Source organism: Equus caballus, chromosome 26 (genome assembly GCF_041296265.1).
Source record: "Equus caballus isolate H_3958 breed thoroughbred chromosome 26, TB-T2T, whole genome shotgun sequence".
NCBI lineage: Eukaryota > Metazoa > Chordata > Mammalia > Perissodactyla > Equidae > Equus > Equus caballus.
Genome location: NC_091709.1, coordinates 23,807,996 through 23,822,457, shown reverse-complemented (window position 1 = coordinate 23,822,457; position 14,462 = coordinate 23,807,996). Strand labels below are relative to the sequence as shown.

General features: G+C 36.4%; 1 protein-coding gene across 2 annotated transcripts in view; it reads left to right on the top strand.

Moving 5' to 3' along the window:
• TMPRSS15 (transmembrane serine protease 15) overlaps window positions 1-14,462 on the top strand; it is a 128,788-nt gene that overhangs the window by 71,388 nt on the left and 42,938 nt on the right. For both annotated transcript variants that reach the window (XM_003364217.3, XM_070252250.1), the window contains 2 exons: window positions 10,112-10,222; window positions 11,548-11,680. In XM_003364217.3, the coding sequence (XP_003364265.1) occupies window positions 10,112-10,222; window positions 11,548-11,680 (244 nt within the window). The remainder of the gene's footprint in view (window positions 1-10,111; window positions 10,223-11,547; window positions 11,681-14,462) is intronic.

Genomic DNA, 14,462 nt, shown 5'->3' with positions numbered 1-14,462 from the left:
TATATGTGGAACGCCTGCCACAGCAGAGCTTGATAAGCAGTGCATAGGTCAGTGCCCAGGATCAGAACCAGCAACCTCTGAGCCTTGGAAGTGGAGTACGCGAACTTAACCACTACACTACCAATCTGCCACCTTCATCATTACTTTTATACCTAAAATTATAACTCAATTTTTTTCTAAAATATTAATATATAATTTTTAGCTCCTGATAGCTTGCTGAACACCTGCCCCCCAAAATGATATTACAATTTGGAAAACCATGGCCATCTTTGGGCAGGGGAGTATTCTGTTGAATCTTTACCACAACCAGGTTCTTCTTTCTGATTTGATTGGAAGTCTTTGTTAATGGTGTGAGCCGCACAATTTTTTGGTCAATTGCATACCTATTCAAAAACTCTGGCACCAAAATATCCATATTTCCACAAAAATTGCTTCACAAAAGCATGATCAGGAATGCAAAAGCAATAGATAAAGAGATGGAAAAATGTGCGAGTCTGATGGGCTTGCAGGAAAAAACACCAAACCACAATTTCAAAATTATAGACATTCCCAAAGGAAAAGAACCCATCAAAGCAAATAGTGAAAGGTGTGATGGGGGAAAAAAAATTATATACTTTCCGGATCTGACTAAAGTGACCTAAAAATCATGAAGTCTTACTATTTTCTATAAAAAATTGATAAGCAGGAGTTGGTGTTATAATATTTCCTGTTTAAATCTTTAAATTTCAGGAGGAAAAATTTCCAGCAAATTCCTAATCAGAATAAATATAATCATTGTTCAAAGGTGTTAAAAATCAGATCACCTTTATATTTAACTCATTTCATGATGAATACTTGAAAACAGTGGAGTGATATCTGTAAGTTTTTGAGGAAAAACTACTGCAATAACAAATAAATAGGGATCAGTACCATCTGTATTGAACTCAATAGAATTAAGTGCCCAGTTCTGCAGAGTATCTTAAAGTAGAGGAAGCAAATACCTAATAAGTATTCTACTGGAGGGGAAGGCCTCCCAAACTTTTGAAAGAAGTATTATATTTTTAAAGAAATAAAGATGAATAGTAAAACCCACAAACCTATTAAGAGAAAAAATTAATAGCTCTAACCAATAAAGCCGTGAACTTATCCATAAAATCTACAATTGAAATAATTATTGGGCATTCCACCATTTTCAAAAGAGAAAGTACCATGAAACAAAATTTTAGAGACATAGTAAGTCTTTAAACCAATATTTTAAATTATAAATGAGAAGGCAGGAAAGACAGGGAAAGATATGAATAGGTTGTGAAAAGGAAGACAGCAACAAATCTATTCCATCAAAAATATTACAGTTGCTAGTGTTTATTAGATTCTTATAATGAGATAAATACAACATCAAGGGTTTTGAAAAATATTACAATTTCTATTCAAGATAAAAACTAAAATAATTTAATTTATTGCTTCCATAAAATAGATACCAGATTTGTGGTGTAGGGGTTGATATGTTTGCTCACCTTCTCGCTAAATTTCGGTGACTACTATTATGTTCTTTAGGAAATAAATCATTTAGAGAAAACTCCCTTGATTGGAGCTAGAATGGAGTCTTCCATGACTGTCACCGTGTGGTGAATATGCTGGAATGTGGTTTCACATTCCTCCTGGACATGGGACAGATGCTGCTGGGGAGTAGAAAATGGAGTGATTGAGTCGTCATTGGCACAATCTTCTCCCAGTGAGATTTTTACATGAAAAAAAAATGAAAACCAATTACACAAACAGGGAATTGGCAGCAGAAGATAATCAAACTGGTAATGGAAAGAGAGATTGAGCACACATATCTGTCTATATTGGTGCTCTGCTTTGGTGATGATTTTGGGAAAAAGCATAAAAGGGATATCACAAATTTTCAGCATTTATGTGCTTCATTATCTTCTGAGATATTTTAAGGACACCTTCCAAATCATTTAACTGAAATATAAAATAATTGTAAAAGGTACTTTTGTATCTCCTTTCTTTATCCCTTTTTTAACTTTTCCATTTGTGTTAAATTAGAGTATATGAAATATAGAGTTATTGAGATTGGTCTATAAATGTCACTTCATTGCTCTTTTCTGATGCTCAGAGTCTTAATTTGGGATTCAACAGTGCTTATCAGGCAACTGTGGAAGTGGCAGCTGATTTCATTTAGGGGTTTAGAGCCCTCCCCAGATTGTGTGGCATGTGCCTTGGAGATCAATTCAGTTCCATTTAAAACCAAGCATATGTTGACTAAATGAGGCAGGGCTCCAGGAGACTTCACAAAAAGAAGAGAAAATCCAATTCTGAGCAATATTTCTTTTTCCTTCTCTTACCATGGGCATAAAACGATCAGAGATAGGACTTCAGAGGCCACAGAGAGTTAAACTTTTGCATTAGAGACTTCTTAGTGAAACTGAACTGGTATATGTTGCAAAAAATCGGAATCCAGTTCATGCGTGTAAGGAAAATTTTGAAAGAGTTTATTTACACCTCTCATCAGAATTGACAATTTCTATTCAGTATAGCAACAATATCGTTTTGCCCCAGTCAGCATATTTTCATCCAGGGCATTCATCTTACAGACACAAGTTAATTTTTCTGTTTTCATAGGGTATAACCCTAAAACTTTAGCTATAGCACAAAAATGAATGACAATTTTCAGATATTTACACATTTTCATTCATATTTTTACTTAGGTATCTAAATTTGTTTCCATTCACAAATATGGGCTTTTCCAGTTAAATATAGCCAGATTACACTAGTAAAGGAGTAAAATTATCAATAAAGTTGTCTATGATTAAATTATTGGCATTGAGACTTCATCTTTATATGACCTTAACAAGCTATGAAAACAAAGTGATGAGATAATTTAAAAATAACTAGAGGTGACTAACATGCTATAAGTATATTAAGAATTTGATCATGGATATGTAATTAGTGCTGTCAACTTTTTAAATAAATATAATATATATTAAAGTCTAGATTTAAAGTAGAATATATAAATATAAATACAAACACATGTATACCTAGTTTAAGCCCTTCTATTTTCTAAAGGAAAATTAATACTAGAAAGAGAAAAGAAGAAGTCAATTAAAATATTAATGTTTGCTGGTAGAATGTGTAGTTGTCTTCGTCCATTTATCATCTCAATAATCTGGTTAAAGAATACCTGTTTGTGAAACAAATTGATAATTACATATACAAGAACCTCTCTAATAGTATTATGGTTGATATATGTAACCTACTTCTCCCATGGGGTAGTAATTTGTAGAAACCAGCCCAGCCACGTCTTCCTTACAATATTTTTTTATTAAGGTAATTTAGATTTGTGTTGAAAAAATACAGACTTTTTCAAAGTTTAAAGTAAATTATGAAAATAGGTCCAATTATTGTTGTAAGATATGCAGAGGAAGGATTAGGTATGATTTCTTGTTGTTTACATGTTATCTGGAGGGGAACGTAGCACAACCAGCACATGAAAGTAAGAATGTTAACACAAAAGTATCAGTGAACAAGATAGTTTTTAAATGTTATTATTCTTACTGTTAAGAGTATTAATTTTTGAGCATTCAATTATTCCTGTTGGTGTACTAAACACATTTCATTTTCTTTAACTTATCCTCATGATACACCTAAGACATAAGCAGTATTTATTCCTATTTGTCAGTCAAGGAAACTGAATCTCAGAAAGATTAATTTATTTGCCCAAAGTCAAAAATAATAAAACGAAAGTGGCTAAATTGCAGATCAAACCAAGGTCATATGATTCCAGAGCCTATGTTTTAATCAACATTCAAATTCAAATAAGTAAGCTTTATCTTCATTGTTCATAGAATTAATTTCTGTTTTTCAAATCAATGGAGTTACCATCAGACAATCAATTGCCTAATTTAAAAATATATTTTTTGCAATAATACTTTTAAAGATTGCTTTATATTGTGTCAATTCTAGTAACGCTCATACTGGTTTTTGAGGCATCTTGCTCATTTAACACAAACTAATTCACTTAACATTTAACAAATATCTACTGATTTCCTACTTTGTACCAGGCATTTTAAATAAAAGTGGCTAGAGTGGGCAGCTTTCAGCTTTTCACCATTGAGTATGTTGTTAGCTATGGGTCTGCCAGGTAAGGCCATTATTATGTTGAGGTACATTCCCTCTATACCCACTTTGTTGAGTATATTTTTTTTATTATAAATGATGTTGAATTTTGTCAAATTCTTTTTCTGTATCTATCGAGATGGTCATATAATTTTTGTCCTTTGTTTTGTTAATGTGGTGTACCATGTTCATTGATTTGCAGATATTGAACCATCTTTGCATCCCTGGAATAAATCCCACTTGATCATGGTGTATGTTCATTTTAATATGTTGTTGAATTCAGTTTGTTAATATTTTGTGGAGGATGTTTGAATCAGGGATATTGGCCTGTAATTTTTTTTGTAATGTCTTACCTGGTTTTGGTATCAAGGCAATGCTGACCTTGGAGAATGAGTTTGGAAGTGATCCTTTCTCTCCAATTTTTTGGAATAGTTTGAGGATAGATATCAACTCTTTTTTAAGTGTTTTGTGGGGTTCACTGTCAAGTCATCTGGTCCTGAACTTTTGTTTGTTGGGAGTTTTTTGATTACTGATCCAATTTCATTATTAGTAACCAGTCTGTTCAAATTTTCTTTTTCTTCCTGATTCAGTCTTGGAAGATTCTATGCTTCTAAGAATTTATCCATTTCTTCTAGGTTGTCCACTTTGTTGGCATATACTTTTTTGTAGTATTCTTTTATGATCTTTTGTAGTTCTGTGGTGTCAGTTGTAACTTCTCCTCTTTCAATTCTGATTTTATTTATTTGGGCCCTTTCTCCCTTTTTCTTGATGAGTCTGGCTAAAAGTTTATCAGTTTTGTTTAGCTTTTCAAAGAACTACGTCTTAATTTTTTTGATCTTTTCTGTTATTTTTTAGTGTCTATTTCATTTATTTTACCACTTTTGTCTTTTGAACTCCATACCCAATTTATAAGTGATTTATCCACTACCTTTACTATATGTTTGCCTTTATCTGTGACTTTTTCTTTCATAATTTTCTTATTTCTCTTTGCTGCTTTTATTTTCCACTTAAAGAAGTTCCTTTAACATTTATCATGAGGCCAGTTAAGTGGTGATGAACACCTTTAGTTTTCACTTGTCTGGAAAACCCTCTCTCCTTCCATTTTGAATGATAACCTTGCTTGATAGAGTATTCTTGGTTGTAGGATTTTTCCCTTCACGACTTTGAGGATATCATGCCGCTCTTTTCTAGACTGTAAGATTTCTGCTGGGAAGACAGCCGATAGTCTCATGGGAGTTCCCCTGTACATAATCTGTTGCTTTTTTCTTGCTGCTTTTAAGATTCTCTCTTTAATTTTTGATCTTTTAATTATAATGTGTCTTGGTGTGGACCTCTTTGGATTCATCTTGTTTGGGACTCTCTGTGATTCCTGGACCTGGATGTTTGTTTCCTTCCCCAGGTTAGGGAAGTTTTAGGTATTATTTCTTGAAATAAGTTCTCTGTCCCTTTCTCTCTCTCTCTCTCTTCCTTCTGTGATTCCTATATGCAAATCTTAGATTGCTTTATGTTGTCCTCATTTTTCAAAATTCTTTGTTCTTTTTTCTGTTCAGTTTGAGAGATTTCCTCTACTTGGTCATCTGGGTGGTCGATCCATTCTTCTGTATTATCTAATCTGCTGTTGATTCACTCTCATAAATTTTTCATTTCAGTTACCATATTCTTCAGCTATGATTGGTTCTTTTCTATATTTTCTAACTCTTTAGTCAAGTTCTCACTGGGTCCATCCATTCTTCTCCTGAGTTTGGTAACCATCCTTATAACCATTACTTTGAACTCTTTATCAGGTAAATTTCTTATCTCTGTTTTGTTTAGTTCTTTTTCAGAGGATTTGTCTTGTTCTTTCATTTGGACCATGTTCTTTTTTCTCCTTATTTTTGCCTAATTCTCTGGGTTTATTTCTGTGTATTAGGTAGATCAGCTATATCTCCCAATCTTGGAAAAGTGACCTTAAGTAAAAGATGTCCTGTGAGGCCCAGCAGCATGCTCCCGTCTAGTCACCAAAGTCAGGTGCTCCAGGGATGTCCTCCATATGGGGTGGGGCTATGACTGCTACAAGTGCACTGGTAGGCAGGGCTGGCTCCTGGACTAGCTGGCTGTGAGGCCTGGACATGCAGGACCACTGCAGGTACACTGGTGGGTGGGCCAGGCCTTTGGTGTGGCTGACTGCAAAGCCCAGCAGTGCACAATTGTTGTGGGCACACTGGTGAGTAGAGCCACACCCTCTGGTGTGGCTGGTTGTGGGGCTGGCAGCATGCAACTGCTGCAGGCATGCTGGTGTGCAGGGCACTCCTTCAGTCAACAGGCCAGAGGGGGTACTCCAAAATGGCACCTGCCAGCACTAGAGTCAGCATGGCTGAATGAGGTCACAAAAATGGCTGCTGCCGGTGTCTTGGTCCCTGTGTGGAATCCCAGTTGCGTCCTGACTCTCCAGGAGGCACTCCAGGCTTAATAGGTGGGTCTCCTTCATCTGTGGACTATGTGCTTTTCTATCTGGTGTTTTTGTGCTGGTTTCTGGGTCAATGAATCTGTGCATGGTCCCTTTAAGAGTGAGTTTTCTTTTCCCTGAACTTCTGTAGTTTTCCTGAACTCATTCCCTGTTGGTTTCAAAGACAGATGTTTTGGGATCTTGACCTTCCTGTGCTGATCTAAGGGCTGGGGTGCCTAATGTGGAGTTGGAATCCCTCCCTCTTCCGGGAAAAGCTCCACACATTAGAGATTGCTCCAGACCATGAAACGTTGCGGCTAGGGTGTGGTTTTCCCTCAGGAGGACCATATCGCTGCCTCTTCCACCTCTCTCAATGTTGTCCCTTGTTGTGGAGGCTATTTTCATCCAGTTTTCAGATCGCCTTCAGAGGAAATTATTCCACATGTAGTTGTAGATTTGCTGTGTCTATGGGAGGAGGTAAACTCAGGATCTTCTTAAGGTGCCATCATCCAACCTCTTTCCAAAATTCACTTTTAGGTGTTAAAATATACTATCAAATACAGTATCAAAACTTTAACGTCATTTAATTCAAAGTTTCTTTTATCTCTGAATTCAAGCATAAACCTTGGCCCAATAACTTAAGATAGAGAAAGGTATAAATATTGTCTTTGACTAATTTTCTACTTTTTTCCCCTTCCATCTTCCCATAGCTCCAGTGTCAGAGGAGAGACAGACAGGAAAAAACCTATCATCACTGTAGTTTTCCTCTGGCTAACAGTGGCTCCTGGCCAAATGTTAGCTTTTATGTAGAAGAGTTATGAGTTCTTTGGAGTGTTCCTCTTCTCAACTTCCCCAAAGCCTACTGCACTGTAGGCATGGGTAATACTCTTCCTAAATGATCCCATATAACTGTTCTCAGCTCCTAATCCCCACCCCCCAGTCTCCATCCCTCCACTTCTTTGTGCTGGAGCCCACTTGTCCTGTCAGATAGCTGTCACTTAATTATCTTTCCAAGTGTCCACATGGCCAAAAGGAAACTCATGCCCTGCCGCACACATGGAGAAAATTCAGATGATTTCTACTACCACCCTCTCTTCTAGCCCTAACTATCATCAAGGGAAATTCCAGTAACTGTCTGACTTCTGAACTCATTATATAGGAAGTGAACAACAATCTTTTTCTTCTTTTAAGAAAGATTAGCCCTGAGCTAACTACTGCCAATCTTCCTCTTTTTGCTGAGGAAGACTGGCCCTGAGCTAACATCCATGCCCATCTTCCTCTATTTTATATGTGGGATGCCTATTACATCATGGCTTTTTCCAAGTGGTACCATGTCCTCACGTGGGATCCAAACCAGTGAACCCCGGGCGACCAAGAAGCGGAACTTGCGAACTTAACCACTGTGCCACCGGGCCGGCCCCAACAGCAATCTTTATTTATGCAGCTATGTGCTCACAAACTTTAGGAAACTAAAGTCATCTGCCATGAAATTTTTCACTAAACTTCAGTTTAGTTTTGTATTTTTCAAAAAGTGAGGCATGAAATCAATTTATTTGGTTTTGAACAGCATTCCTTGTTAGGAAATGGAGTGGATGGAATGGAATAGAATAGAACAGAACAGACTAAGAGTATTTAATTCAGTTCCACAGCACATGCACATTAGTGTATGTCCCAGAGCATTGTTTAAAATCTACTTATTACTAAAGTAAAAAAACCTGAAAGCCCCTACGCTAGTCCTGTGGAAGCACTAGCCATTGTGATTCTGCAGTGTAATAAACTTTCAGCTGGGAAATGAAGTGCTGGCCTCCCTCTTTTAAGGCAACCCAATATGAATTTCTGTCTTGGGGCATCCCTTACTTGGTGCCTAGATCGCATCGTCTTTCCCTCTCTCAGAAGAACCTCCTCCTCAAGGACTCTATACGGTATGCTTTTTCTTTTTTGTGAAGAAGATTGGTCCTGAACTAACATCTGTTGCCTATTTTCCTCTTTTGCTTGCAGAAGATTGTCACTGAGCTAACATCTGTGCCAATCTTCCTCTCTTTTATGTGGGATGCCACCACAGTGTGACTTGAGGAGTGGTGCTAGGTCTGCACCTGGGATCCAAATCTGAGAACCCCAGGCTGCCAAAGCAAAGCATGTGAACCTAACCACTACGCCACTGGGCTGGCTCCTCTATGCAGTATTTCTTACACAAAACTTGAATCCTTTTTTTTTTATAGCTGTAAATAGGTGACAAGTATTTATAGCTGCTGGACCAGTTTTGGTATTTTTTTAGTAAGTGTAGTATGGCTATATTTAGTATCTCTCTTTAGAATGTAACATTATTTATCAATTCTCTGAGATTTGAGGCTACAACCTAGATTCTAAAACAACAGCAATGATTCTTTTTGAGCGCCATTACATTTGGTCATCATGAATTGAGAAAGTCTCTATGGAGGTTAGTATAGTTTAGTCTTGAAACTATTTTAACTTGAATTGTGTCTCCTTGAAAACAACGTAGCAGTGTATAATTAAGATTTGCTAATAGCTTTCAAAATACAGGTTTCCTTATTCCTTATTTTTATCGCGTAAGCTTTTGCTTCCCCATATGGTTGTCCATGTGCCATGGACAGGAAGAGACATTAAGCCTCTTTATTCTACCACCATCTCCATTCTCAGAGGATCCAAATCTCATGTGGCTCTCAACACAGATCCCAACATGTAGCTAATCCTCCTAAGTCATAATTAGAAAACATCTTAAGGGAAGCAAATGCTTCTCTCCCTGTGAGATGAGGGCTCTCCCAGGGCAAAACCCTTTAAGACCAAACAAACAGTTCCAGGACACAGCAGCACTCACTCCCTTCAAACAATGAATAGTTCCAGTAGGCCTCTTTTTGTGCAACTCAAACTCTGGAAACCACCAACTGCCTCCAGATCTGCGCAGTTCCTTCCTTGTCCAGCCTGTTCATTTTCCTTCTGTTTCTTCATATGCCCAGTACATCCCCATGACTCCAACCCTGCTTCACTTGTTTGGAGCTCCAACCCCAACTTCCTTTCAAATTACTGCTATTGCAGAGTTTCCGTTTCTTTATGACTACTTTGTCCCACCTGACTATGCTTTCACTGAGCTCACTATTTCCAGCCTACTCCAACTTTGGTCCCACGAAAAGGCAATTTCTACATTTCGATATAAAGAAAGTTTGGAGGTATTATTTGGAAGGTGAAATGGAGAGATCTTTCTATGCTTGTGTAACTTCCCAATGGTTATTGCTTGTGTGTTCATTTGGGTGGTGGAATTTATTGAAGAGATTCTAACAGAGATTGTGAGGGAGGGGTGTATTCTAAACGTCTCAGCCATCTCTTGGAACTTCCTCAACTCTGCCTCAAAGGAGTGCCTAAGGTTTTGTCTACACTCAAGGCTTTGACGTGACTATCGTGGAGGCATTCTGAGCAACTAAGTGTATAGTCTTATTCAAGATCAAAGCTAATACAACCACGCACCATGGCAAAGGGCTGATGTTTAAAGGGGCAGAAATGGGATGGATACTCCAGACCTATCTATTTGTCATTTCTTTGTCCTATACAATAAATGTTCTTTCCCCACAGAGCCCTGCAAAGAAGACAATTTTCAGTGTAAGAATGGAGAGTGTGTTCCACTGGTGAATCTCTGTGATGGTCTTCCACACTGTCCAGATGGCTCAGATGAAGCACATTGTGGTATGCTTTATTTTTAGGAAAATACTTTATCACTTTAGCTTCCACATTTAGATTCTACAAATATGAAAGGAAGATTGTGAATGTGTTTATTAGGACGTGTTCTGATGCTTTGAGATATGAACATCTCACAGTGATTTCAGCGCCTCTGTCTCCATTCTGGTTAGGAGAAAAGTTAACATGGAGGCCCCTGTTTTTTGTTAGTTTGTTTGAATTGGACTACATTTAATAACTTTAAGTCTAGGGTGACCCATATTCAGGTAGAAAGCATACAATACCACAGAGAGACAATAGCCAATACTAGGCACTCTAGCGCCACTCTAATTGAGTATTATACTCAGTATATCATCTACATAGGGAGGCACCCTCATTCTTATCTATAAATCACTTTCTTAGTTTTGGTCCTTTGCACACTTGATTCTTCAGTATCTACTCCTTCTTCTGCCTTGTTTAATCTTCAGTCCAGTCTCACTTCCAGATCTCTATAACATTATGAGCAATGGCTACTTTTACTGTCTCATTTTTATTTCTAAGCAAATATGTAATGCTACTTATTATGTGCCATGGACTGTAACTAAGCGCTATGAAACAATCTTCATGTAATAAGAATTAGCTCTGTTTTAGCCATGAGAACACTGAGGCTTGGAGAAGTTAAGTGGCTGCCAAAGATGATGCACCTAGTGAGGGCAAGCACTGTATTTTAAACCTAAGGCAGTCTAATTCTAAAGCCAATGCTCTTCTTCCTCTCATAACAGAAAAAAAATGTAAACGGTAATGCTAATTTATAAAATTAAAGTATGATGTTTTTAGGTAAAACTTTCATTGCTGATGTTTTACCTGTTTGATAAACTAGCTTAGCTTGGCCCAACCCCTACCTAGCCACTACTAGCCTGAAGATTCTATCCAAAATGGTTGTCAGATGGTGGGGAAGCTGATAGAATCCAAACAGGAAAAGAACACATGCAAAGAAAATCGTTCTGGAGAAAGAAGTAGAAAAAAATGTCTAAATTGTTTCTAAACTTGAGTTTTTTCTTTTAGAGACTAAATTTATAAGATATCATCTTCATAAATAATTTTTTTTTTGCTGTATTGATATGCAAAGGACTTGCATATCTCTACCTTTTCCACTTTCATAGCTATATGGTAGGGCAAAATTAACTCTATCCAATTTGTATTTTTCAACTCAGGCCTTTCAATACACTCGAGAAAAATTACAATCACTCTCAAAGCTCTAAGTGTTAAGAAAGTTGCACATTTACTTTAGAATCCATCATTTACTTTTATCCACGTAGGTCAAAATGACCCTGTGTGTGATCTAATCTCTTTAGTGCGTCTTTTCAATGGGACAACGAGCAACAATGGTTTGGTGCAGTTCAGAATCCAGAGCATATGGCATGTAGCTTGTGCTGAGAACTGGACCACCCAGATTTCAAATGATGTTTGTCAGCTGCTGGGACTAGGGTAAGTCATTCTGCTCTGATCACTTTTAAGAGATTCTCAAGCTTTTTTATTGGTATTGAATTGGGTTTTTTAAGAAATTTAAAATTTATGGAAGTTATGAATTTAGAAAATACACATAAGCAAAAGGAAGAAAATGAAAATCTTAATTAACCCCAATCTCAAAAGACAACTACCGTGAATGGCATTTTTATAAATATTATATAAATACAATTATATAGAAATGTATTATAAAATCATACAAAATATTATATTCTGCTCTGTTTTGTAGCCTACTCACATGAGCATTTCTTATTATTATTTTCTATAGATTATAATATTTTAAGAAAATGAAATATTCCATTTTATGCTGTATCATAATATATATAGCTAGTCACAAGGCCACTGCAGATAACATGCTTTTCTATATCTTTGATGCGTATTCACAATAGCTCTTTTGGAAATTTGTAGCAGTATAATTGTTGTAAGCAAAGATATGCAAAATTTCCAGACTTTCTCAAGAAGGGTGCAAGTGATAATTCCATATTAATGACTCACCAAAAATGTATTATACCTTCCAGTCTAATGTTGTAATACATTACATCAAATATATAAGTTCACCATATTCATTTTTTATCTTCCCATTAGTCTCAAAAGTAATGAGGTGAAAAATGGAAGGTAGTAAGTAGTAATAATTTTTTTCTTTTAAGTTGTACAGGCGGTCAACTCTAATTCACCATTCTAGTCCTTTGGTATTCTTGATTTTGGAGATTTAACCATATTAGGTCACATCTGGTTATATTTTTGCTTATAGCACCATATTATTTGCCAGTTTGGCTTGTCATATTAAACTATGAAGTCTATAAATGTAAGAACCATGTCTATTTGATCCATTTTTATTGCATTGCTAACATCTAGACTTATCCTTGTCTCAAAATATAGGTGCTAATAAACATTTGTTGAAACAATAATTATTCATTACATATAAATATATATGAACATATAAATATGGATATTAACTATCTAAATGTATCCCAAAAGTTGTCCAATTATAAACCATTATCATTTTCTTTCTGTCTTGAACTAGGGAATGATTTCAGAATTTATTCTAAAAGATTGTATAAAGTTGCAAAGGAAAATAATTTAAGTCCAGATCCACACATACCCTCAGCTTTGGCAGTTATCCCAACCATTCGTAGTTCATCAAAATCAAATGTAATTGATTGCTCTCCTTATAAAGGGTTCTTCTTTCCAACTGATTAATAATCCATATAAGAGAGTCCTCCAGCTATACATAGATTTTCAAAACTTATTTCAAAGTGTTTTTTTAACCCCAAACATAATTTCCACTAGAAATAAGATTAGTGCAGTGGTTAGGTCTTCAATGTAGCCCATAATAACTATTTAATTTCTAGTAGACTGGAGAGAACTATATTGTATACTAATCCCAAGAAAGTACCTAACCACCTCATATAGATCTTTTACTAAAGGAAAATGTGTTGAGGTCCCAGTGACAGTGTCAGAAATGCCCCACTGTAATCAGATTGAGAACTTTCAACTCCTCTTACTTCCTAAAATGCTATTCATTCAGATGGAACTCCCCAGCTCCAAGATTCATCTAAGTGATGCCTGACTCATCAGGGAGGCAATTCCTATCAAGAGCCAAAGGAGGAAGTAAATTTTATCATCCATTATGTAAATAATCATCAATTTAGTTTATGTGTATTAATCAGAAACTTCCTGCACTTTCTATATATTATCCTTTTTATTATGCATTATAGCTTGTACTCTAACAAAAACCCTTTTAACATGAGGGCCTTTCAGACATAACGAATCTTGGAAGAGGGTGTTTTGTAGGGGGAATAACGTTTTTTGAGGAAGTGTCAACAAAACACTGAAACTAACAGTTGTTTATTCTCACTTCAAGTAAAGCACTGGGTAAGTGACATTGATCCGGGGTACCTACTTTAACGTTGATTTTAGTTCAATAGCGAGTTTATACAGGTGAGACCCTAAGAAGTCATCTGCGTCCACTAAAGTTGCCAGTAATGCTGAAGAGCTGTTCTACGGACTCAGGGACTTAGTTTGTAAAGATTAGGCTAAAGAGATTGGTAACTCGACCTTATTTCCACAATTGGTGGATCAGAATGCCCTGGATGACTGGACTTTCATTGCACAGGAGCTTGAGTTCCAATTCACTATCTTTCTAAGCATCACTATGTGATTATAAACATAGGAGTTCTTTCCATTGTGGTTTGGGAATCATAACTAAATTGTTTCCTGGAGGATACATGGGGTTAAGATGAATCATTCACAAAGATCGAAAAGATCAGCATCTTCTTTGACAGAAAGTTTTTAATGAATTTGAATGAAATATGTTGAGTGATAGCGTAATATAGATTCTTAAAATTTCATAAGAGAATGTATTGGAAAGGAAACATATATCTTCATTATTTTTTAACAGTTGCTAATATAAATATATTATTTTGATTACTCCCGGATCAGAAATCTAAGCATTAACAATGATGTCACGTCTAGTCCATGGATGAATAAGGCATGATTTTTGCTTTAAATGCTTATGTGGTGGAGAGAGACACATAAAAAAATAATTAAAATACAATGTGATAGGGGCTGGCCCTGTCACCGAGTGGTTAAGTTCACATGCTCTGCTTCAGCAGCCCAGGGTTCGGATCCTGAGCGCAGACATGGCACAGCTTATTAGGCCAGGTTGAGGCGGTGTCCCACATGTCACAACTAGAAGGACCCACAACTAAAATATACAACTATGTACTGGGGGGATATGGGG